The 27,765-nt window shown below is 38.5% G+C and overlaps 1 protein-coding gene across 2 annotated transcripts in view; it reads right to left on the minus strand.

Moving 5' to 3' along the window:
• The window catches only part of TAFA2 (TAFA chemokine like family member 2), a 436,739-nt gene that overhangs the window by 127,511 nt on the left and 281,463 nt on the right, over positions 1-27,765 (minus strand). For both annotated transcript variants that reach the window (XM_077913629.1, XM_077913628.1), the window contains exon 2: positions 9,095-9,201. In XM_077913629.1, the coding sequence (XP_077769755.1) occupies positions 9,095-9,200 (106 nt within the window). In that variant the 5' untranslated portion in view covers position 9,201. The remainder of the gene's footprint in view (positions 1-9,094; positions 9,202-27,765) is intronic.

Consider the following 27,765-nt stretch of genomic DNA (forward strand, 5'->3'; position numbering starts at 1 on the left):
CTCTCTCTGTGTCTCTCATGAATAAATAAAAAATAAAATAAAATCTTTAAATAAATAAGTAGTTATCATATGGCTCATAAATTTCCCATCTTAGAAATATATCCTGAGGAAATTTTGTATATGTAAACGAAAGTACATGTACAATTATGTCTACAGCAGCATTGTCAAAAACAACCAACAACTTGAAAGATTCAAATGTCTGTCAATAGTAAAAGAAATAAACATATCACAATATATTCATATAGTCAAATCCTATTTCACAGCATAGATGAATCCCTAGAGAAAATCTTCAGGGGAAGCAGCAAATCACACTAAAAAAAAATGCCCAAAACAGGATTCCATTTTTACAAAATTAAAAACGTATGTAAAATTACATTCTATTGTTTAGGGGTAGAAAGTCAGGAAGAGTACAGTATGTCTGTGGGAGGAGGGGTTGTAATCAGGGTGAGGCATGAGGAGTCGTAAGGGGCTGACATTCTATTTCTTATCCTTGTTGGTAGTTGCCCAGTTGTTTGCTTTATAATTATTCTTTCACATGTACATATATATTCTATGCACTATTCTGTAAGCATGAGGTATCTTAAAATTAAAGAGAGAAGAAAAAGATTAGGATATAGAAGGGTAAACTCCAGGAAAACAACACCTCTAATCTGCATGGTTTAAAACGGAAACACCAGCTCAGGGCAGCTCAGTCTCTCACACACCTAAGTCCATGTCAATAAATGTGTGAATACATAAATGAATCAACATCATGCTTTCAGACATTTTAATATGCTCATAAATTAAACCACATGAAAATACACCCAAATGCCATCTAGTAATTACTGTGTGGAAGACTTATGGGTGATCCTATTTGTCATCTTGATATTTCTCTTTATTATCAAAATTCCTCAAACATGTATTACTCTGAAAATTAAATAAAATAATTAAGTGTGTTGTTACAAGTCCAAAATAAGGTTAGTTTATGTTCTGGCCATTTTCTTTCTCTGGGAACATTAATCCAGTTGTTTTCACAAACAAAATCCTTAAAAAACATGAATTATATGAATGCTTTATAGTTTTCAGAGTACAGGTCTTTCATCTCCTTTGTCAAATTTTTTCCTAGGTCTTTTATTCTTTTTTGGTGCAGTTGTAAATGGAAATGTTTTCTTAATTTCTCTTCCTGCTACTTCATTGTTAGTATGTAGAAACTCTACCAATTACTGGGTATTAATTTTGTATCCTTCAATTTTACTGAATTTATTTATTCTAGTAGTTTTTTGGTGGCATCTTTAGGGTTTTCTGCATATAATATAACATCATCAGCAAAAAGTGACAGCTTAACTGCTTTCTTACCAATATTACATCATCAGCAAAAAGTGAAAGCTTAACTGCTTTCTTACTTGAGTACCCGTTATTTCTTTTTCTTCTCCGATTGCTATGACTAGGACTTCCAGTACTGTGTAGAGTGAAAGTGGTGAAAGTGGAAATCCTTGTCTTTTTCTTGATCTTAGGGAAAAATCCCTCAGTTTTTCACCATTGAGTATGATGTTAGCTGAAGGTTTTTCGTATGACCTTTATTAGTCGAGGTATTTTCCCCCTAAACCCACTTTTTTGAGTTTTTATCATGAATCGATGTTGAATTATAAATCTGGGTTCTTCAACTCTGGTGTACATCATAATCAGGTGCAAACCAGCCCAAGAGAATCTAGTAAATACCATATAGCTAAATTGGATCAATTTCAACTGTAAGTAAACTAGCATTCTGAATATGGCCCCAATGAGCTACCCTAGCCCCTCTTCAAGCCATATGAGCACCACCAACTTCCTTGTTTTTTGCCCCTACAGACACAGCAATCTTCTAGCTCCAGAGCATTCTGGTCCTTCATGTCTCAGCACCTTACACCTGATGCTCCTCCTGCCTGGATGTCCCATGCTCTGCCTACTTAATTCCCATTCCTAGGAAGCCTGGGTGGCTCAGCAGTTGGGCATCCGCCTTTGGCTCAGGGCATGATCCCAGGGTCTCCAGATCGAGTCCCACGTCAGACTCCCTGCATGGAGCCTGCTTCTCCCTCTGCCTGTGTCTCTGCCCCTCTCTCTCTGTCTCTCATGAATAAACAAAATATTTTTAAATAATAATAATTCCCACTCCCTATTCAAAACTCAGCTCAAGTATCTCTTCTCCAGAAAAGACTTCCCTGATCACATTCCCGCTAAAAGACTTCCCGAATCATATTCCCGCTATTGTACAGTTTAGATACTCTTATCCTGAAAAAGAAAATATTTTACAATACTTTCATACCATTCTAAATATTTGATTATCAGATTATTTTTTCCCTGACTATACTTTAAGCTTCATAGCACACCAGCATGTTTGTTTCTTCACTTTTATTTTTATTGATGTATATTTGAAACACAGGGTTACATTAATTTCAGGGATACAACACAGAGATTTGGTAAGTGTATACTTTATGTTGGGCTCACCACAAGCGTACCTACTATCTGTCATCATAGGACACTATTAAAATACATGGGCTATATTCCCTGGGCTGTACTGGATCTTCAAAACTTGATCTAAAACTCAACCCTCAAAAGAGATTAGCAATCTCAATACAGATTAACAGACCTACAATATAGATTTTGTTTATGGGGTAGTTGGTTGGATAAATTTATAAAGTATCAAATAAACCAAGAAAGAGCTACCAAATACATACATACATACATACATACATACTCTCATCCAGGCTTTGAACTAAAAAATTATCTGAATTCTTTTTTCCTCTGAAAAAATTCCATGTATTCAAAAGTCCCAAATCAGATCAGTAAATACTTTGTATGCCAATGAGGGTAATATGCACTCAATCTTAGCTAATGAATTTTTACTTTTTTGTATATAACTCACCTCTATTTCTTTTACATTCAATACAGATTCTTTACCAACCCACATATCCAGTGATGAGTCATTTTCTTTCAATTTAGTTTGGACATGATGGGTAGGGGAAGAAAAGGCAAGAAAACATATTAACCTTCTAAGATTAATGACTATATTTTTCTGTTAGGAACTTGGGAGTCCTAAACTGAAATGTTTCCTCTCTGATCCCTAATATCTGAAGCTGGACCTAATGTAATTGCTTCCAAGGGGGAAATACTGCTTATGCTTTGTGACTGTCACAATGCTCTAAGTTAATCACTACCCCCTCCCAAAATGCCCAGCTCAGTACAATCATGAGAATTCCAGACTGAATCTCCGTGGCAGTCTCAGCAATAAACTTATTTATCTGTGTGTGAGAGACTTTTAGTTCCCAAAGCTCAGAATATTTTATTAAGCTAGTGACATTTTCTGATTCTTAGGGATCTCATTTTTCAAATCCAAATGCTCTGGATTTCTAGTGTTTCTACATCATGTTCAGATAACAGAGCAACACAGTTCTCCATTTGGTGGCTCTTGAGAGCACAATGTTACGGCACCGATATTTTAGAATGTTATTTATTTCGTTCTTTCATCTTCTACATTTACCTGTTCTGTAATGACCTAATCTCCTACCACTGTCTTTCTTACATACTCTATGAATATCATCCTTCTTGCTAAACCTCACTGTCTCCAGGCATGCTCCTACTTGAAAGCATTCATACTGATTGCTGCTTTGCCTGAAACACCTTTCCCCTCGATATTTCTGTGGCTGGCTCCATTGGAAACTTTAGGTCTTACTCAAAGGCCTTTTTTAAAATTACAATCCCTCCTGAACACTTCTTATACCTTTCTCTTTTGTCTTTTTTCATAGCATTTATACGATAAAACTATTTTATTTTTCTTTTTATTGTCTGTTCTCCTACCTCTAGGACAAAAACTCCATAAAGACAACGATTTTTTTGCCTTTTTTATGTACTGCTATATTCTCAGCCCTTAAGTATCCTTGCAGGTACTTGAAAATTATTGAGTAAAACAAATTTTCCATCAGAGTTACCCAATCTTAATATTCCTATGAAAACTACCAAGAGACTATGAGTCTAGAGGTACTGGTTCCCAGAAAGGGGATGCTTTTACCAGAGGAAACAGTAAGAGTCCTGCTAAACATAAAGCTAGAGCTGCTGCCTGATGAACCTCAAAGACCAGCAAGAAAGAAAAGAATTATTATTGATGTGGTAAATGATTCTGATAACCATGAGAAAGAGAGTAGCTGCTGTGTATGGGAGGGAGGAGTGCAGAGAAGAGTATGTTAGATTCACTGGGTCATTTTTTGGCATCCCCATGCCCAGTTATAACTATAAATTTCTAAGTACAACCACAGCATTAAGAAGATGATAATCCAGGGCTCAGGATCCTCAGGTATGAGGTCTGGGTAACATCAGGCAAGCCTCCCAGATGAGCTTAAGTCCTGGCTGAAGGAAAGGGAAATATAAAATGGCTAAGGGAGTGTGCACATCACGAGTATCAATAATGGCCTTGGTACCAACTGCACTTTCAAGTCAGAGGAGGGCACCATTCTTCCTCAAGTACATTTTCTTGGAAATTGCAACCAACGATAACCAATTTGATAAGCTTTGCCTGGATGAAGTGAGCTTCTATAAGCAGGAAGTGGATCTGAAGGCTATGAGAAATGGACAGTAGTAGAAAATAGATGTTGGTACATTACCAAGATTCTTTTTTTATCAGGTATGCACCTTTCCTCCATTTTCTGTGAATGTTAGCAGATTACAGTTCATGGCTCTTCCTTTCTTTGGAGGCTTTCCCTCTGCAAAAGAGGAGCCACTTCCCCAGGAAGGCTATTCTCTGCCATGGGGAACAGATCAACAGCCAGTGACTAGTGGACACAAGGACAGAAGAGGTGTCTATCTTATCTCAAGGAGAGGCCAACTCTATGAAGCAATTCATGTTCCAGAGCCTCTCCACAGGATCTGACCAGGCTATTCTCCAGCTGAGACTCTATTTGTGCTAAACTTCTATTTCCTGATCTATCCTGCTGCCCTCACTCTCCCCTCCTGAGAGCACTCGTTCAAATAATCACATCAACAAGAATTCCTGACTTGGCTCTGCTTTTGAAGAACCTTACCTAAGACATATGGTAATATGCAACTCATGGGAAAGAATGCATCCTAAGTATAGGCCTTAAAAACTCTCACAAATATCAAGTTTTTTTTTAAATCACAAAACTTTAAGAAACATATCGTGATTGAGACTCAGCAGGAAGAAAACACAAAAACTTCATAAAATAGAACCATCAACTCAAATGTAAAACATATATATAATACATAGAACATGTACATATTAATATGTACATAAGTTTAATGTGATATATAATAATATTTAAAACATAAATATATACAATATATTATATATTATATTGTGTATATTATGTGTATTGTATGTTTTGTATTAATATATATTGTGTATATTATACAAAATACATATAATATATAACTTTTATATTATATGTAATCATATATATTTAAAGTCATATATAACATATACAAAACATAATACATATAAAATGTATAAAAAGAAGAAATACAAGCATAAATGAGAGCACAAATTGATCAATATCAAAAGCCAATTCACCAAAAGAAAATAGTAATTGTGAATAGCATACAATAGATAAAATTAAACCTCAATATACGGATGAAAGGGCAGATTAGGCTGAAGAGAACACCTAGTGTGGTAAGATTATGTGAATAAATATTCCAGAATTCACTGAGAAACTTTAAGTTGGAAAATACAAAGGATGAAACACACAGAGGACCCTGTGAAAAAGCTGACATCCACACAACCAGAGCTCTAGTTCAGGAGAGACAATGGAGTAGAAGAAATATTTGATAATGTGTGAAATTTTTGCAAAGTTACTGAAAGACATCAACCCATAGATTCAGGAAGTCAACTAAACCACAAACAGTATAAACAGAAATTTGACCAGCTATATATCATGTTTATATGGAACAAGACTGCCTAAATTTGAATCCTGCCTCCTACTTCCTAACTAGCCAATCAAGGACAAATTATTTAACCTTTCCTTGCTATAGTTTCTGATCTGTAAAATGGGTTTAACAAAAGTACATACTTCAGAGATTGTTATGAAGATGAAATGAGCTGTTATGTATCTGTGAAGCTCTTAGAATAGTGCTGTTGAGTTTTTAATATTCATCTTTATTACTTTTATCTTGAAGGCTTATACAAGGTGCTCTGAATCAGATTTCTTATGATTATCTCAAAATAAATAAGTAAATCAGCCTGCTTTGCCCTAAGCCTTACTTATGATGAAAGCAGGGTCAAATGTCTGACATAAATAGCTGAATATTCTACAGGTGAATAATGAATGTGGTTTGTTTGTTTGTTTGTTTGTTTTCCATTTATATACAGGAGAGACAGTCATCCCCTCCCATCTTTAAAGAAAAAAAAAATCTTTTGCTGCTTTGAGATGGGTTGGAAAGGATCCTAGGCAGAATGTAAATACATCTTTCCAAGGGCCAAAAAAACCCCAGGTGTTTCAGATCAGAGTTTCACACCTAGAGAGGTAGTGCCCCAATGTCTGGCACCTTGAGAGCTTAACCTAGGGACCTAATCCAAGCTGTAAGCATTTACCTCACTTGAGGAGATAAGAGGAGTTTTATTATTCTTTTCAATCAAAGCAATTAACTACACAAATAACCATAGGTGCGAAAAGTCTCAGGAGGCTAGGGCTTTTGGGAGCACTGAGAAATCCAGGGAAGTTTCACTTCCCCACAAATACCTGGCATACACTGAGCTTAAGTGCTTGTTATACAAATAAAAATAAACACAGTTGAAGGAATCATAAAGATAAGAGCAAAAAGTAATGACATACAAGAAGAGACACAAGGGGGAGGATCTGCAATGGCAAAAGTTGATTCCTAGAGAACTAATAAAATGGCCCAATTCTGGGGAGACCAATCAAGAAAAGAGAGAAGACCCACTGAGCACTAGTCACACAGCAAGAGGAGAGATATCAACACCTACAGCAAGACTATAAAGACACTAAGAAAATACCTTGAACTACTTTATTAGTACTATCATCTTGGAAAGCCATTTGGTATTCTCTGGAAAGGCTGAAGATACACAGGCCCAGAGACCCAGGAGTTTTGCTCCTTGGAATGGGCTCTCAAAAAACTCTTGCAGACATGCACTAGGGGAGAAGTACAGGAATTTTTACAGAAACATTGTTCATAATGGCAAGAACACACAATACCAAGTGTTCATGTACAAGAATAGAAATATATTAATTGTGGTGACTTCGTACGATAAAATATGGAGTAACAGTAAAAATGAAGAAACTGGCTATATGCCATCAACCATAATGAATGCCACAAACACTTGTTGAGCAAAGTCACAAATTACAAAAAGGCACAGTATAAAACTATCGTGAAAATTCAGTAGCTGTCAAAATTAACGAATGTACCTTTTGGCGGTATATAAATACATGGTGAAATTAGAAATAAATGCAAAACAATCATCACCACAAAATTTAAGATGAGTGATCAGCTGGGGAAAGTGGCAAAGGAATGAAATCCGAGTGGCAGAAATAGCCAGTTTCCAGAGTGTTAGGAATGTTACATCTTTAAATTGGGTGGTGAGTATGAACCATATATTCATTTTATGGATGTGACTTAACCTACATTATACTTATTATTTTAAAGGTAGAATAGTTTAAAACAAAAGGGGGCATTTCGCATAGGTTCTATCACTTGGCTTTGGAGCTGAGAGAGCATCTTTACCATGAATCCTTGCTTCACTAGAATGGCATCCACTTCTATAAATCTCCCCACTTCTCTCTTCTTGTATGGTCTAAGAAAGGGTACTGGGGTGACCACCCAGCACAGAAGGGACAGTGTGTCTTCTCTTGTTAAGCCCAAGCATTGCAAGTCTTATTAAAAGGTGAGGACACCACTTTGTCCTTAGATTTGGCCCATTGTTGCCAATTTGGAGGCATGGAAGATAATGTCCTCCTCTTTATCTTTTTAATTTTACACTAACAAATATCAAAGAGGATTTGTGGGTCAATACGTTGTATTAAAGAAAGGAAGAAATTCTAAAGTAGACCTATGATATAATTAACATTTTACGTATACATAGTCACACACACACACACACTGTGGGGTGAAAAACAGGATGACGAAATAGGAAGGGCCTCTTCATAAAATTCTCTTATTTTGAAAGATGTCTCTTTTTGGTTTTAAACACAGGGGAAAAGATTTTGCCTCAGAGGCATCACTCCCTCACACCACGTCTTTCCTCTCCCTGGTGTTAATGTTCCATGTAATGCTAATTAAATGCACATGTGTAACTAATTTAAGTGTTACAAAATTCAAGACACTCTTAGCTCCCTCTTCCACCAAAAATAAAATGTAAAAGTTGCTCATCTCTAGACTTTACAGAGGACTGAAAATTGAGTTGTAAAATCCTAGTTCACAGGAAAATCTAAATTGACTATTCCAGGTTATGAATACTTGATTATGGAAGGAACAGTTCAGAAATAGCCCCATTTTAATTCATTTGGAAAAGGTAGTCATTCATTATACTGGGTCTTAGGCTCAGCAAAGAGAACAGAAAGGGCCTGAACTGTCAAGCCTTAACACATATGTATAAAACAAATTTTCTCACTCTCTTCGGAACTGAGCCAGCTGAATATCATATTAAGGATAGAGGCCAAAAAATGGTCAAAGAGGTGCTCCCGCATGGAGACATAGGATCTACAAACAGCATAGAGGGGAAGTTTACATGGATACTTACTATGAAGACACAGATCATTACAGATGCTTTCCTTACCAGGATGACAGCAATCTGAAACTCATGTTTATTATTATGTCAGCTAAACATTTTAACACTGGTATCTTAAAAATGGAAGTGACGGGGAAAGACAGAGTCACTATTCCATATTCTCTGAACATTATTTGCAAAAATGGCAGTAATCCTGGAAACAATCATGCTTCCCCTATCAACGCCATCTCAAGGATGACTCTCTGGGTTTTTATTTAAAGCGAAGTGTCAGAGGGGAACCTGTACCTAGTAAAACTAACAGAACAGTGAAGAAAGAACATGATAGTCTGTGTTAAAGGAAATCACTTTCCAAAGAGAGCTGAGGACAAAAAAAAAATCAGAAGAGCTTACCTTTATGGTGGTTTGCACTGGATACAACTTTCCCCCACAAGGTTACAATAAATATTATTATTAGCAGCTTTCCTTTTGTTGCTTTCTGTAAGTATCTCTTACTCATCCTGCAAATAAAAATATAAAAATAAAAATGCTTAGTAGATGAAATCACTGCTTTTCCAGTATAATTGTGCTACATTTAGAGTTTCCCTAACACCTGAACACCTGAAAATTGCATTTATTGTATTTGAAATGCTGTTTACTGTATAAAATCTAAGGAGAAAAAATAAAAGTATTTCAAACAAAGTACCCTGATAGGATGCAAGAGATAAGAGAGGCCCTACCTCAGTCTTCATTCATTTAACAATAGCCTAAATCAACTGGGAAACATTACCATTTGTCTCCATATAAATATAGATTTAACTTATTCACAAAACCCGAAGCACAGTTGTTTGAATAATCTTTAAATAAGTGACTTATCTTAGTTTTTTTCCCTAAAAGATTCCTTCTTCAATGCCAAGTCAAATGGTCAGCGTAAACAGTTTAGATAAAATGTGTTAAATGAATTCCTGTCCAGAATAAACTCATTTCAAATCTATTATTCCTAATGTGCTTAAAAAAAAAAAGTCACCTGGGACAACTGCTTCTGACAATGCCACTACTACAGACACACAGATGTTTTAATATTGTTGGAATCCACTGCCTTGTACTTTATCAGAAGGAGAAAAATTGAAAAGCACAATGCAAGATACCAAGTGAACATCTTCAAGTTGAACTCACAAAACTCAGGAAAGCAAAGCGATGTTCTAATAATAGCTACCTATAATAAAAGTCCCACACCTGGTTTCTCTAGCACTTTATGTGGCAATATTTATATTGTTCTTCACAACAAATTTGGGATATTCGTATGTCCATCCCCATTTCAAAGATGAAATTTGGAAATTTTCCTAAGATCTTGTTTAACAATAGGCAATTCTGGGTTTGAATGTTTACTCTTATTCTAAATTGCTTATATTAACTACTACTTTGCTAAGGAGTAAGCAAAACTAACATAAAATACAACTCATTTGTATTTATGACATATATAAAATATATGTCCATCAATTTCTGCCATCCCAGATTCTAATCCTATACTGAACTCCATTCTTGTTTGACACACAGTTTTGGGTAGGTTCGTGAGGTCACTTTCTGACCTCATCTGATTCCTCTTCTTGAATTCTCTAAATTACCTTTTTCCTCACATCTTCCAAAAATCCTATCTCTAAGAACATGATTCAGTGGTAGCAATGATGTCTATAATTCTGTATGATTCTGAAAAGGAGTCGTTACTATGGATAAATGCATTGAAAATGATCATATATTTTAATATAGATATATGCAAACATTCCTTGGCCTGAGGAAGCTGTGTGCACCAATTCAGATGTTGAGGAGACATCGTTGTATGATTAAGAGCATGACTAACTCTTGAGTCTGACTGTCTGGATTTGAGTCCAGGCTCCACTGGCTTCTAATTGTATCATTTCCTGGATCTCTTGCTTGAGTCTCCTCTGCTATAAAATGGGGTAATGCATGCAAAATGCCTGCTGTATTGGTTGGCATGTATATGGGCTCAATGACTATGAGACTAGGGAACAATCCAGTCATTTGGATGTTACATTTGGTCTCTGAGGGCCACAAAAGGCCAGTCCCATTCATGGAGTGACTGAAGAGTTTCAGTGACACCAACATCCACCAAGCCCTCCATGGACCTTCGTCTTATGACATGTCAAGATAATGTACAAAGGGGTAAGTGCTTGACCTCTTAGATTAGATTGTTTGGTCAAAGTCCAGTTTCCTGCCTACTGACTTATTACTTTGGACAAATTACTTCATAACTTAGAGTATTTCTTTTGTCATTAAGATGAAGATAATAATAAATATCTTCACCAGATAGCACTGACAATGTGAATACTCAACGAGACAGTCCATGTAAAGCATTTAACACTACGCACAGAAGATAATAAGCACTGAATAAGCATTCACCATTACCACAAGCATTACTAGGTTAGCCCAGCATTTACCTCGGGGCATTCTGTGAGGCACCAATTCCACAGCATGTTAATACAAATATTAGTGAAAAACATGGAGAGGGGGTACAAATATATTTGTAGACCTCTGACTTCCACAAATGTAACCAGATCCTCTTCTAACAAGAGGCCTATTTGAGTGTGCAGCATTTTCCAGAAACCTTTTGCCACAGAGTAACACAGGATACTAATGTTCTCGGGAAGCCTTTGAGAGAAATCATCTGGTTTTGTATTCTCAGAAAGTCGGACACCCATTTTACATCATCCGTTACATAGCCCTGGTTTCCTCTCAGCACACTTACTACTAGTTTGGGTCTGAGATTCTACTTTTCTGAACATTTTTTGCAGCCATCCTGCCTCCCCCACTCTACACTCGGTTCCTGCAACCTTACTGTACCACATATCCTATAACAGAATGAACAGTTTAGCAAAACTCATCTGACAAGAAGAGCTGCTTAGCATAATTCTTGATAATAGCTTTGCCGTAGCAAATGGCCTCTGCTACAAGGTCAATGACCTGCCGTATCTTCCATAGCACTGTGCACCCACCAAATGGGATGACGGAACTGACAGCAGGTCAAACTGATAACTAGGCATCTGGAAATGGAAACACCCACAAAGTCACCAGGCTGTCAAACTAAGAAAGGAAGGGGGAATGCAGTTCAACATGTGGAAATGTGGAAAGACCCCTGCCTTGTCCCTCTCGTCCCTCTCCATCCCCTCCGGTCAAGTACCATCTTCAGTCGGCATTATTTCCTGAATATCTCTTAAACATAACTTACTTTCATCCCTACTGCAATATTGCAGTTCAGACTACCAATATCATGGGCCGACAGCCTCTTAGCTGGACTTCTTACTGCCGATATTGTCAGCCTCTGGAACTGGAGACAAAGTCTGTGTCTGCCCTTCTTCATGACTACATCTGTAGTAGTAGCTACTCAGTAAGTGCCTAATACTGTTGACTGGATGGGATCCAGTGTAGCCAAATAAGTAACTATGGATCATGAGACACCATTTATATGATCAAAACCTTCACAAGACTCCCCTCTATGTTCAGAAGACCCTTAACCCTCACTCAGCAAGATTTTAAAAAAAAATGAATCAAAGTTAGGCATTTTTTGTACTATCTCTAATATTATTAGAGATTAAGCCTTTCCTCTCCATCTCCCTCTCCACACATACTCACAGTCTTTGTTGTTGTTGTTAAGGATTTTATTTATTTATTTATTCATGAGAGACACGAGAGGGGCAGAGATACAGGCAGAGGGAGAGGCAGGCTCCCTGCGGGGAGCCCAATGCAGGACTTGATCCCAGGTCCCCAGGATCACGCCCTGAGCTGAAGGCAGGTGCTATATTTCCTCAATGTCCTGCAGCTAAATTTCCCTTCCAGGTCACCTGAAACATATCAGCCATCCACTTCATCCCCGGGTCCACTCTCATTAATGCCAACCTCTAGTCACTGGTCAGGGTGCAAGTGAGAAGGCCGTCTGTAGGATTTGTTCAGGACCAGGTGGAGCGCCCTTCCTTATGCACACCAGCCACTTGCCACACTATCGTAATTTGCCTGCACTCATCTCCATCCCTCCCTGTCATCTAAGAATCTTGAAGAGGGACTGTGCTCCGTACATTTGTGAATACCTAGGGCCTGATCCAAGAGTCAGCTTAGTAACTGGAAAATATTTGCTGAATGTTGGTGGTACCTTAGAGCCAAATATATCGTGTAGCTGTCACCATGAGGAGGAAGCAGGTGTGTTTCATTCCTTTAGGATGCAATTAGGTAAGTAAAGACGAACAGAAAGAAGAACGTGAAAAAGAGGTGGGGTGGGGGAGACAAGGAGAAAAAGGGAGGAATCCCATCTGGAACGTGTTTTATTCTAACTGATTTTCACATAACAATAATGTGTGAGCGAACTGAAGGAGGGCTTTCAGCAAAGGGGCATCAAAAGGGAGAAAGCTGAATGGTCCATTTCTCCTTGACCCTCTATGCCAGCACAGAGGAAGGGGCATCCCCTTCTCATCCAGTATGTAAGGACCAGACCCCAGTTTATTATTCTTCATTTTATTTTATTTATTTATTCATGAGATACACAGAAAGAGGCAGAGACACAGGCAGAGGGAGAAGCAGGCTCCTCTCAGGGAGCCCAATGTGGGACTTGATCCCGAGACCCCAAGATCATGCCCTGGGCCAAAGGCAGATGCTCAACTGCCGAGCCACCAGGTGCCCCCAGACCCCAGTTTAAACATGTCCACCACAGCCAAAGGCCATACATGCTCTCAGAATTGTCCCATTCATCTGTAAAAGAAACATGACAAAACACAAGTGACTTCTTGAACGGCAAAATCTGAGGGAAGAAGAAACAGCAAACTGAAGGATAAATACACAGAGCAGACGAAACTTTGAGATGGCTTCTCAAGCAGCCACAGCTTGCAAGGAGCAGGAGGCAAACAGGATAATGGAGCAATGGTAATCTTGGCAGTGAAGGATGTTGAAAAGTTGTCAAAGTAGAAGACTGACAATTAAGCCTTCAGACTTTCTCCCACTCCTTTCTTTTGTGTGACACGTTTCTGTTATATTCTCTGAGATTCAGTCTTTTGAATGACTGTGAAACCCTTCACCTCCCCACCAATGTTAAAAGTGCATTTAATTGTAAATAAGCCAAGCACTGGAAAACTATTATGATACTAAAAATCATTCAGGGATCCCTGGGTGGCGCAGCAGTTTGGCGCCTGCCTTTGGCCCAGGGCGCGATCCTGGAGACCCCGGATCGAATCCCACATCGGGCTCCCGGTGCATGGAGCCTGCTTCTCCCTCTGCCTGTGTCTCTGCCTTTCTCTCTCTCTCTCTCTCATAAATAAATAAAAATTAAAAAAATAAAAAATAAAAAAAAAATAAAAAATCATTCATTTCCCCATAAAAAAAGAGAAAGTAAGTTTAGCTGATCTAAAGAGGAGAAGATGGGAGGGGAAGGGGGTGGTGAGGGGAAGCCTTACATACAAGGGAGATAAAAGCTGGGACCTAAAATCCAACCTCCTGGGCTACCCTTGAGTGCTAGACACTTCTGTGGAAATAAAGGCCACATAAGACAAAATACATAAAGGTCTTTTTAGGACTTTTCTCTGTGTTGATCTAATATTTACACCAACCCAGTGCTGGCATGAACTTTAACAGCCCAATCTAGTACAAGAATTTACTTTTGAGGAAGAGTGTTGCAACTGATAATATAATTTTCTCCTCACAGGGACCAGAATGATGTTATGAAATTTATATCAGATTTTATTTCTCCACCCTACTCCTTGCTTTAAATCCCAGAATTTACTTACCTATTGAAACAAGAGTAAAATCTAAATTTCTTACTGGAAGGAAAGCTCAACATCACCTCCCCCCACCCCCCCACCCCCCGGACCTCTCTGACCTCACTTCACATTCCCATTCCCTTCCTTCCCTACACTGCAGCCCCACTGGCCTTCCCCCTGTCCCTTTGTTGGGGGGGGGGGGTTGTCATTGAGAGGACATGACTGATAAATGACCCACGAGCTAGATCCAGGCAATGAGAGGCCCCTGTCCTGGAATATACATTCTGCCCACCGTTTATATGGTGGGAGCCATTCAAGGACATAGTCTTATAGTCTTACATAGAGTGTAAGATGTTGTTGAGGCCATCTGGAATGGCATACATGACCGAACACCATTAAGGACTTGATATACTTTAAAGAGTTTGGCAGGTGCGTGCAGAGATCTACTGCTTGCAGCCACCCAAGACAAGCCTCATACCTAAGTTCCCTGGCTCGTTAACCCTGCCACCTGCCAGTTGGGGGTGGACTGGCCTGCCTCTTTCTTCAGTTTCTCCTGCCCCTCATGTATGGGAGCCAGTTGTAGACCTCACCCAGGGAACTTCTGAGGGTGCAAACCAACACCCTCATGCCAAGCTTGTTCTACACCTTACACTAATGGCTGAGCTGTTTATGACTGCCTCCACGGAGTGCCCCCTGACCAGCCTGCCCTCCAGAGTCTGGAGAAACACAGTCTCTCCTGCTGCCGGTATCCTGTAGAATTTGCTCCATCCACTTCAATCTCAAGTTATTCACTTATTTACACATTTTTAGTGTTTATTTTCTTCTTCTTCCCATTAAAATGTAATTTCCATGAGGGCAAGTCCTATCTATCAATCACCACTCCAGCACAAAAAAAATACCTACATCATAGAACAGCAATATATGTTCAATGGAGTAAGTAGCGTATTGATTTTTTTAATCAGAACAAAAGAAATGAATCCTTTAAATGAACTTTCATTACCTGTTCTAAGTTAAACAATTAAATTTCTATTATATTCAGCAGTTAGGAATGCCAATGGCAAGAATGATGTACATATCAGTGGAGTGAGAGGAGATGAAGTAAGAGGCAGACTGAGTGGGAGACAAGGAAATGGAAACAGAGACCAGATTGCTCTCTCAAGAAACATGCAGAGAAGAGAAGATGGAGTGGTAGCTGGAGAGATGTGCACAAGCAGCGGGAAGGAGTGAGAAGGAAGAGAAAAGGGAAGGATGCCAAAATGAGCATAGAGTATGAGGATTCCAGTTTTTGTACAGTTTTATGTTCTACAAATATAAGCTGCTATTACAATATTGTTACCAGAGTGTTATTATTTTTTTATTATTATCACTTTTATTTTCCTTATTTTATACAAAAACAAATGCACCTTCCAAAATTAGTCTTTATTTGCTGATTGGTGATTTGAAAAACCCTACTAAAATAGGACATTCAGAGCCACAAATCTCACAACATTGTTGGTTTTATCCAAAAATTATGTCATACTTGACTAGCATTTTATGACAAATACTATGACTATTATATCCAAGTTATTTACTGAAACAGCAGTTACCTTTGAGGTAGATAGTAACATCCATATTGAGATTAGATAATGATTAAAGTATTTCACATTCTTATATATGTAACACATTTAAGAGTTACATGTTATTACCTATTAAGAGTATTTAGTTACTTTAAATAGTAACACATTTAAGAGACAATGACATATTTCTAATAATCCTATACCATGTGTTATATATCATCCAGAAGCTGAGTTAGTTGATTCTAGACATTTTCATTTTTCCTATTTTGTTGCCTTTTCTTTTTTAAAGACTTTTTTTTTTATTTTTTATTTTTGAGAGACAGAGAATGCACAAGCAGAGGGAGGAGCAAAGGGAGAGGGAGATGCAGACTCCCTGCTGAGCAGGGAACCCTATGCAGGGCTCCATCCCAGGATCCTGGGATCTTGACCTGAGCCAAAGGCAGATGCTTAATCAGTTGACTGAGCCACCCAGGTGCCCCCTTATTTTGTTTTCATACAGTACAGTACTTACGCCACACTCACCAAGTATATTTACATTAAGATCTTCCTGCTGACCAACTAGAATCTGGACGTTCCATCTTTTAAATTATGATCACAAGTTTAGAGAGTTGCATTTTCATATGCCAGTCCTATGATTAGCTTCTATTTCCTTAGGTAACTTGAAAACAAAGATTTTGGAATCTTAGTTCTTCAATTTTTTTAAAAAATCAAAACAACTGCTTTAAAATTTTCATTTTATTGGATATATCACTGCTTCATGATGAATCTACATTTGGGATTTTATCCAATTAAGCCAACTCTGAAGATCTAGCCAAAAAAAAAAAAAAAAAGCTCCGGTGGTTCCTTACTAAGGCTTGCCTGTGACTGACAGCAAATATAGACTTCATTTAGGAACCATAACTGCCTCCTTCTTTCACCCAAATGTTATACTTCCATTCATTTTGCCACAATACTGCAATTTTGGTGGGTATAAAAACCAGGGAGCACGTATACCTAGCAATGTATAGCCAAAGTGCTTATTTTTTCCAAATGCCTTTGTCACCTATAGACTATAATGATAGGAATTAGAAATGTATTATAATTAGACTCCTAGCTCTAATACCACAAACAGACAAAAATGCTATAAAGCAAAAATAAATAAATCACCTGAGATTTATGAGAGCACTAAAAAGACACCTGTACTGCTGTGCATCTGTTAGTACAAAAGACTCACTTATTCTCCTTTTATATCTATAAAATTGGGAATGTCACTATTTTCTAAAGCAGCAAATCACTATAATAAACAAGAAATCATGTGACAGTTTGAATTTAATAAAAGATGTATGATAAATCAGAGGTATTACTATTTCTTCTAAGGTTCTTCTCTCAGAGTATGGGCTTGGAAGTCAGAAATGCCTGCCTGAGTATGATACTGCCTCTACCACACAACTAAGCTTGATAAATCCATTTAGCTATTAACAACTCTGAGTCTCAATGCCCACAAATGGAATGCATGACACTATTACAAATTGGCAGGATTGTTTTAAGAAATGAAAACAATGTATATAAAGCATCTACCACAAAAGAGAATAGACACCAGAACTGTAGCTATTATTTTATTAATATTTGAAGCATAGCCTCCTGGCTAGGAATGAGAGAGAAATAAAAGTCTTTGAGCAACAAAGAAAAGAGCTCACATGTTTTAATCATAGGTGGGAAGTAAACTTACTTTTAGGAATTTGTCCTAAGTCTACAGAATTAAAAAGTGAGAATATTAAGCAACAGGCTTAAAATGGAGGCAGGGCTAATGAACAGAGATTTCAGATGGTTCTGCAAAATGAATAGTGATACGGGGATAATAGAGAATAGATACCAAATCTATAAATACATAGCATTCTCGGATCATTAGGTGCAAGGACAAATGCTCCTCAAATGCCCCGAGAGAGAAGTAGAGCATAGCATGCTAACTGAAATTATTATTATATATATTTTTACAGTTTTAAATGTGCTGGCTTAAAATATATCAGCTTCTTTAATGTATCATTGAATCCTCATAACTCTTTGAACTAAGCTCTGCATGCATTAATATCCCCAGATTACACATTAGAATCTGAAAGAATAATTTGAAGACAAGACCTAAGTGGCAACGGAGTCTTGAATCCAGATCTGCCCACTGGCTGAGTTCTCACTGAGACAGTAGTTTAACAATAATGCTCCACTCTCTGTAATGAGTCCCAAAAGCACATGGTGCATTTTAGACAGGTGTACACTGAAAAAGGCTAAAATGAAGTGCTTGCTCTTGGTTATCTGGAATTTTTTTTTAATCACCTACGTGCCAAGATACTGGAGAACGGAAATACTGTTGTATCTCTTTACTGTAGGTTATAAATAAAATGACTAATCTTTACATGGTACATCTTTTATCATTTATACACACTGCATGGTCTGATGAAAGGTGAGTTAACACTTTTAGAATTAAGTGTCCAGTGTATTGGTAGACAGACACCAGTGTATTGAGGTTAAGACTCTTGGGGATCCCTGGGTGGCTCAGCAGTTAGGCGCCAGGCTTCGACCCAGGACGTGATCCTGGAGTCCCCCCTGCATGGAGCCTGCTTCTCCCTCTGCCTTTGTGTCTGCCTCTCTCTCTCTCTCTCTCTCTCTCTCTCTCATGAATAAATAAATAAATCTTTAAAAAAGAGATATTAAGACTTTATTTGGGTAGTTTTCATATTGTGGCTATTGTGAATAATTCTGTAAGGAAATGGGAGTGCAGATACCCCTTCCAATCCTAATTTCAATTCTTTTGGATAGATTCCTAGAAGTGCTGAATCTTTTAGTAGTTCTAGGTTTAACTTTTTGAGGGACTTCCATACTGTTTTTTGTATTGGTTGCACTAGTTTAGATTCCTACCAACAGTGTATAAGAGTTCCAATTTCTCCACATCCTGCCCAACACATATTTTCTTTTGTTTTTGTGGTTGTTACTGGCATTTATAATAGCCATCCTAACATATGAGAAGTGATATCTCATTGTGGTCCTGATTTGCATTTCCCTGGTGATTAGTGATGTTGGGCCCTCTTTCATGTATCTGTTGGCCATTTGCATGTCTTCTTTGGAAAAGTATTCAGATCCTCTATCCAGTTTCATTTTATTTTTTAATTTTTTAAAAATTGTATTTAAATTTAATTTGTGGGCAGCCCGGGTGGCTCGGCAGTTTGGTGCCTGCCTTTGGCCCGGGGCGTGATCCTGGGGCCTAAGGATCGAATCCCACGTCGGGATCCCTGCATAGAGCCTGCTTCTCCCTCTGCCTGTGTCTCTGCCTCTTCTGTGTGTCTCTCATGAATAATTAAATAAAATCTTAAAAAAAATTTTTTTAATAAAAAAATTAATTTAATTTGCCAACACATGAGATGAGTGCTCATCTCATCATGTGCCCTCCTTAAGGCCCATCATCCACTCTATCCTCCCACCAACCTCCCCTTCTGCAACCCTTTGTTTGTTTCCCAGAAGTAGGAGTCTCTCATTGTTTGTCATCCATTCTAATTATTCCCCCACTCAGTTTCCCCCTCTTCCCTTATGGTCCCTGTCACTATTTCTTATATTCCACATGTGAGTGAAACCATATGATAATCATAATTCTTCAATTGGCTTGTTTCACTCAGCATAATACCCTCCATCCACATCTATGTAAATAGTAAGTATTCATCCTTTCTGATGGCTGAGAAATATTCCTTTGTGTGTGTATGTGTGCGTGTGTGTGTGTGTGGATGGATGGATAGAGAGAGAGAGAGGGAGAGATAATCGCATCTTCGTTATCCATTCATCTGCTGAAGGACATCATTGTTCCTTCCACGGTTTAGCTATTGTGGACATTGCTGCTATGAACACTGGGGTACAGGTGTCCTGTCGTTCCACTACAACAGTATCTTTGGGATAAATCCCCAGTAGTGCAATTGCTGGGTCAGAGGGTAGCTCTATTTTTAACTCTTTGAAGAACCTCCACACAGTTTTCCAGAGCGGCTGTACCAGTTCACATTCCCACCAAAAGTGCAAAAGAGCCCCCCTTTCTCCGCATCCTCTCCAACAATTGTTGTTTCCTGTCATTAATTTTAGCCATTCTCACCAGTGTAAAGTGGTGTCTTATTGTGGTTTTGATTTGTATTTCTCCGATGACAAGTGATGTGGGACATTTTTTCATGTGCTTGTTCACCATGTGTAGGTCTTCTTTGGAGAAATGTCTGTTCATGTCATCTTCCCATTTCTTGACTGGATTGTTTGGGGGTTTTTTTGCATGTTGAGGTTGTTAAGTTCTTTATAGATCTTGGATACTACCCTTTGTCTCATACATCATTTGCAAATATCTTCTCCCATTCTGTAGGTTGCTTTTTAGTTCCGTTAACTGTTTCCTTTGCTGTGCAGAAGCTTTTTATCTTGGGCAAGTCCCAAGAGTTCATTATTCATTTTGTTTCCCTTGCCCTTATAGATATGTCTTGCAAGAAGTTGCCGTGGCCAAGTTCCAAAAAGTTGCTGCCTGTGTTCCCCTCTAGGATTTTGATGGATCCCTATCTCACATGTACGTCTTTCAACCATTTTGAGTTTACCTTTGTGTATGGTGTAAGAGAATGGTCTAGTCTCTGCATGTGGCTGTCCAATTTTCCCAACACCATTTATTGAAGAGATTGTCTTTTTTCCATTGGAAATACTATCCAATTTCCTGCTTTGTCGAAGATTGTTGGCCATAGAGTTGAGGATCCATTTCTGGATTCTCTATTCTTTCCATTGATCTATGTGTCTGTTTTTGTGCCAGTACCACACTGTCCCGATGATCATAGCTTTGTAGTACAGTCAGGTATTGTGATGCCTCTAGCTTTGGTTTTCTTTCTCAACATCCCCCTGGCTATTCAGGGTATTTTCTGGTTTCATACAAATCTTAGGATCATTTGTTCCAACTCTATGAAGAAAGTCCATCCTCTATTCATTTTTAAATCTTTTTTCTGCTAGTGACTGTAGTTCTGTATATATTTTGGAAATTAATCCCTTATCAATATTATCTGAAATTCACATTTAGCTGGATGTCCTATAATATTAGTTGTCAAATCTGCTGACTCTGCCCTAGTTTTCAACTGTATTATTTTAAGCAAGAAACTAATATTGACTTCTAAGTGGAAACATGCTTGTCTCAAGAAAAAACAAGCTTAAAATTTTTGAGGTTGATAGATACTAAAATAATGAAACCTTCATTAGTTTAGTTTTGTTTTTTTTTTTTTTTACTATTTTCTGCATGCAGACATTTCTGCATACAGACAGATGACTAAAAACTATTTCTTTGATTTGGCTGCAGTTCTCCTAGCAATTTTGAAGATTCTGAATTGTTTCTATGGATAAAAAAGTAGCATATTTAGTATAGTACAGCAATCAAGAGTATGAGGTTTGAAATCAGACATGGATGTCAAGACTTGGTTAATACTAGCTGTTAGAGATATGCTGTTTAATTTCATAAAACCTCCATTTCCTCTTCCATAATATGTGGATAATAATAATAACTGCTGCAAAGAACTGTTGGGAAGGTAAATGAGTTCACTTATGTAAAGTATTAAGCACACATTCTGACACACTGCAAGCAATCTATAGATGCTTGCTATAATAGAGTGTTGTTTAAAATTCTTCTGTGATTAACTCTCCATTAAATAAGAAAAAGTCTGTTGACTGACCTCCACGTGTGGCTGATAAGCACCATAAGGCATGTAGAGGCCAGTACTAAAGACATGTCCTTCCTTTCTTCATGCCCTGTTGAGGCATTTACTTTTTTTTTTTTTTTTCGTGGCTTTAGATGGTTTGAGGGTAGTATATCCATCAAATTTAAGTTTCATATGTCGGGCAGCCCAGTGGTTTAGCGCCGCCTTCAGCCCCCTGATCCTGGGGACCCGGGATCGAGTCCCACATCGGGCTCCCTACATGGAGCCTGCTTCTCCCTCTGCCTGTGTCTCTGCCTCTCTCTCTCTCTCTGTGTGTGTCTCTCATGAATAAATAAATAAATCTTTAAATAAATAAATAAATAAATTTCATATGTCTTTCCACCTGACCATATTAACCTTAAGCTATGTTATTTCTCTGCATTTGTTTCATATTTAGTGGCCCTATCCCTACCATTGTTTATTGATTTTTATTTTACATTATGGATTATTGCTTCTGGAATCTAAATATGTTCTTCCTAAATTAAAAATAAACATAAGGCAGTATAGTTATATGGTATGATCAAAGCAAGATTTCATACTGAACCACCTGTAACAAGAAATATACAATGTCAAACAATGAGCCATAAGCAAAATTGAGTGTAACTGAGCTAAAACTCAAAATGTAATAAAGCCATTTAATTGTAAATAAACCTAGCTTATATAATTTAATATAAAATGCATGTGTACCACCAAATGGTGGGGCACTCACGACGTTTATAAAGAAGAGGGCTGGATCACTGAAATCTAGACAGCACAGAGCTTCATTTCATATTCAATCTCTTCTCCTATAAAAATTTCCGGCAAAAGCATCAACAACCAGGAAAATTTGGATTCACCTCTTCCCTCCATCTTACAGCAATGATACCTATGTCACACAATGTCTAGGAACAAGTTGTGGGCGTCAGGCAGTACGCAGACAACTCACAAAGCATCCACTCCTGAATGACAGAGATGCTACGTTTCATAATTGTTGGGTAGAGTATCACTAAATAGAGTAAGAGAGAAAGCTTCCCCTCATAGGTGGCTAAATCACAAACCTACCATTTAATTTTGTGAGTATGCATGGTAAAAACAGCCCTGTAGGGATTCCTGGGTGGCGCAGCGGTTTGGCGCCTGCCTCTGGCCCAGGGCGCAATCCTGGAAACCCGGGATCGAGTCCCACGTCGGGCTCCCGGTGCATGGAGCCCGCTCTTCTCCCTCTGCCTATGTCTCTGCCTCTCTCTCTCTCTGTGTGACTATCAGAAATAAATAAAAAAAACCCAGCCCTGTACACATATCTAAGGACCACAAGAAGATTAATAATAAAGTATTTTCTTTCCTTACTTAACAAAACTTAGATAGCTATTAAAGCAAATAATTTATGGCCATGAAATTAGCTCTAATTTTTTGTCTACTCTGTTAGTCCTAGGACTACTTAACAACTTTTCTTTTTCTTCTAGTGTACTTGTTCTCTTGGGAAATGAGGCACCAGAAAAAATCTACTCCACCTCAGCTCCTTCTCCTTTATGCTAGGCAAAGGAGTAAAAGAATGAGAAGAGTGAAAAAAATAATCTTTAAGGATTTCTTGCTAGAATAAAGTTTGTGGTCCAATAAGGACACATATTCTCACATTCAGAAGAGAAATATACCTTTTACCAAAAAAACAAACAAACATTACAACACAGACTTTCCCCTCAACATAGAACCTTCTGGAAGGAAGTCAACTGAAAGGCTCTCCTTATATAACCATCCCCCCCCACCCCGGCAAAGGAACCAGTAGTAACACATTTCCACCTTATCATTAAATTTATGAAAGCAAAGAAACCATGAAAAAGACAGTAACAACTATGTGTTGAACGGCAAGTCACTTTATGTCCTGAAAAGAAACCAACAGAAAGAGGTCCAAGAAAAGCTTGTTTAATCAAGAGTCCACTTTGTTCTAAGAATTATTCTTTAGCTAAGATTTTGGGACAACCACATATATAAACTCTAGGCACATCAACTTCATGATGTATGATAAAAGAGATGGTGACACTGGGACACATGCATTTTTATAACTCCATTTTATATACACTCTTTGTGTTTGATATTCGTTCATAACTTTATATATCTTAAGGAGCTCTTTTTGAGGGAAGAGTGGAACATTATCAGATTTTAATATAGCGAAGTACTATGCTCAGCTTTTAGCTAATAGCTTAAGCAGCTGTGAACTCAACCAATTAAGAATCAAAGCAGCAACCACCATGTTCTGTAAGCTTCTGTCTACACAGTGAGCTCTGTAATGTATTGCTTTCTGGTTTGTTCCTTTTCCAAGAAGATTTCAGCCCCTTTGTAAATCTTACTTTTTTAACTCTTCCCGAAATCTGGGACCTCCTTTTTTGATTAACATCAATCACTTAAGAGGCACTAACTCTACTTTATCTGCCATCAACTTTCTGTCTATCCCTAACATTTTCCTTATGGATGAATTTGGTTTTCTCAGTCACAGAGCAGGAATGTTCCAGCACTATGCAATCACCCTGCAAGTGTGCAAGTCAGGGGTTAAATGTTCATCTTGAGAAATTCTCCCAGCAGTGAGACTTATTAGATTGTCAAATTATGTCTCACGGTGGTGATGGAAGCCTATTACCTGATCTATTTTCAAGAAATGCTCCAAAAAACACACAGTGAAGTCCTACTTTAGGGGAGTAAGACTGGTCTGAACTACAGTCATTGTCATTTCATACCTGCCGAAGACTACAGACCTTCCTCCCAATTTACATACCCCCACTTCATTTATGGAACTTAATTCAAGACACGTCAGACAGATTACACAAATCAAATGAGCCAGATACTGCTACGGATTTTACAACAATCTAACCAATAATCCCTAAACTAACACTCTTCTTCCACGTACAATGGATTTTAAAGTATTCTGCAAATTAGACCCATAACCAAATTATGTTAAAATAGGTAAATATTGTCAAAGGATGAACAATGTGGTGTGTGTATTCAGTGGATTATTATCTGTCCTTAAAAAGGAATGGAATGCCAATACATACTACAACATGGGTGAACCTCAGAAACATGCTAAGTAGAATAAGCCAGACACCAAGGTACAAATATTATTCCACTAATGTGAGATATCTAGAGTAGGGAAAATCATAAACACAGAGGGTAGAAGAGAGGTTTTCAGGATCTGAGGTGGGAGGAAAATAGAGAATTATTGTTTAGTAAGTATAGAGTTTCTTTTTTTTTTAAACTTTATTTTTTTATTTATTTATGATAGTCACACAGAGAGAGAGAGAGAGGCAGAGACACAGGCAGAGGGAGAAGCAGGCTCCATGCACCGGGAGCCCGACGTGGGATTCGATCCCGGGTCTCCAGGATCGCGTCCTGGGCCAAAGGCAGGCGCCAAACCGCTGCGCCACCCAGGGATCCCCAAGTATAGAGTTTCTTTAGGGGATGATGAAAAAGTTCCAGACAGTGGTCATAGTTGTAGGACATTGTGAATGTACTTAATTCTACTGAATTATACACTTAAATGATTAAAATTAATAAAATTTAAGTTATGTGTGTCTTATCTCAGTAAAAATACATTTAAAAAGGTAATACAGCAAGAGTCATAATGGGAACAGTTTGGCTCATCAGCTCTCACATATATCTACATTTTTTTTATTTTTATTTATTTATTTGACAGAGAGAGAGAGCACAAGCAGGGGAAACAGCAGAGGGAGAGGGAGAAGCAGGCTCTCCACTTGGCAGGGAGCCTAACTCTGGGGCTCAATCCCAAGACCCCAGGATCATGACCTGAGCCAAAGGCAGATGCTCAACCGAGCCACTCAGGTGCCCATATATTTATTTTTCTTAATGGCACTTAACAATATTTGAAATCATAATGTTTATCTGTTTACTTTTTATTTTCCATCTCTCTCACTACTAGAACACAAACTCTACAAGAGCAAGAATCTAGGCTATTTCCCTGCTTTGTCCCCAGCAATTATGATGCTTCTGGTCATAGAGCTGGTACAGAATAAGTATTTGTGGCATAAATAAATTAATAAATGGAAGAAACAGTCTAACTGTCCTTTTAATTTTGAGTTTGGTTATCTTGTGATCATGCACTTTTTCTTATGTCCAATAACACCTCTATCCCATGTAGGCAGTAGGATACCTTAAATTTTTATTTTATCTTATGTGTAACATCCTAACTCTAACCAGATTCCAAGTTTTGAAATCTAGTTTGAGAATCTAGTTTGAGAATCACTTGAGAAACCATATGCTAGCTTTACTTCCCCATAAAATATCTCACCCTTGCATAGTGCCATATGTTATCCTAAGAACTTTCACATCCATGATCACATTTGATACACATACATGACCATGAGGCTGGAAGATATAATTACCTGGTAGAGATGAGGAAACAAACTCAGAGAAGGTAAATGACTTATTCAAGGTCAAAGTCAGGTGGCAGAGCCAAAACTCAAAACCAGGTCTTCCAAAATTGTTTCCATTAAAAGTATGATAATGAGGGCAGCCCGAGTGGCTCAGGGGTGTAGCACCACCTTCAGCCCAGGGTGTGATCCTGGAGACCTGGGATGGAGTCCCACATGCTCCCTGCGTGGAGCCTGCTTCTCCCTCTGCCTGTCTCTCTCTCTCTCTCTCTCTCTGTCTCTCATGAATAAATAAGATCTTTTTAAAAGTATGATAATGAGAGCAATGATATTAGTATTTTAATAAATATATTATTATAAATAAAAATTTTTAATAAAAATTATCATATTTTCCATGCTTTAAAATAGAATACTTTCTGTGCTGAGTGAAATAAGTCAATCGGAGAAGAACATTATATGGTCTCATTCATTTGGGGAATATAAAAAATAGTGACAGGGAATAAAGGGGAAAGGAGAAAAAATGAGTGGGAAATATCAGAAAGGGAGACAGAACATGAGAGACTCCTGACTCTGGGAAATGAACAAGGGGTGGTGGAAAGGGAGGTGGGCGGGGGGTGGGGGTGACTGGGTGACAGGCACTGAGGGGGGCACTTGATGGGATGAGCTCTGGGTGTTATGCTATATGTTGGCAAATCGAACTCCAATAAAAAATACACAAAAAGAAATAGAATACTTTAAAATAAGTCCTACTATATTTATTTTTTTGGACTTTTATAAAAGGTGCCCTGACCATAGATTTTTTTTAATCCTCAAAAAAGATGCAAAATATCCATGTCTGGAAATAAATTTAGTGAACTATTTGCCAAAATAATACTGGCTGGAGGAAGAGAGGGCCTGTGGAGGTGGAAGGGAAGGAGGGTAAGGGGAAAGGAGGGGAGGGAGGGAGGGAGAGAGGAAGGAAGGAAGGAAAAGGGGAAGGAAGGAAGGAAGGAAGGAAGGAAGGAAGGAAGGAAGGAAGGAAGGAAGGAAGGAAGGAAGGAAGGAAGGAAGGAAGGAAAAGGAGAAGGAAGGAAGGAAGGAAGGAAGGAAGGAAGGAAGGAAGGAAGGAAGGAAGGAAGGAAAAGGAGAAGGAAGGGAGGGAGGGAGGAAAAGGAGAAGGAAGGAAGGGATGGAGGGAGAGAAGGAGGGAGGGAGAGAAGGAAGGAAGGAAAGGGGGAAGGAAGGAAGGAAAGGGGGAAGGAAGGAAGGAAAGGGGGAAGGAAGGAAGGAAGGAAGGAAGGAAGGAAGGAAGGAAGGAAGGGGAGGGGAGGGGAGGGGAGGGGAGGAGAGGAGAGAAGGGAGGGGAGGGGAGGAGAGAAGGAGGGGAGGAGAGAAGGAAGGGAGGGAGGGAGGAAGGAAGGGGAGAAGGAAGGAAGGAGGGGAGGAGGGGAGGAGGGGAGGAAGGGAGGAAGGGAGGAAGGGAGGAAGGGAGGAAGGAAGGAAGGAAGGAAGGAAGGAAGGAAGGAGAGAAGGAAGGAAGGGGAGAGATGGAAGGAAGCAGGCAGGCAGGCAGGCAAGCAAAAGCAGGCTATAGAGAGAATATATAGACCTATGGACATATAGATCTAGGATGGGGCCAGTAGGAGCAGGAAAGTAAGGAAGTGAAATGATGACTCAATCTCCTCCTCTAATTCACCTCCGAAACCACCTCCAGCCCATTGGTGATAT

This window comes from Canis aureus, chromosome 11, assembly GCF_053574225.1.
Source record: "Canis aureus isolate CA01 chromosome 11, VMU_Caureus_v.1.0, whole genome shotgun sequence".
NCBI classification, from domain to species: domain Eukaryota; kingdom Metazoa; phylum Chordata; class Mammalia; order Carnivora; family Canidae; genus Canis; species Canis aureus.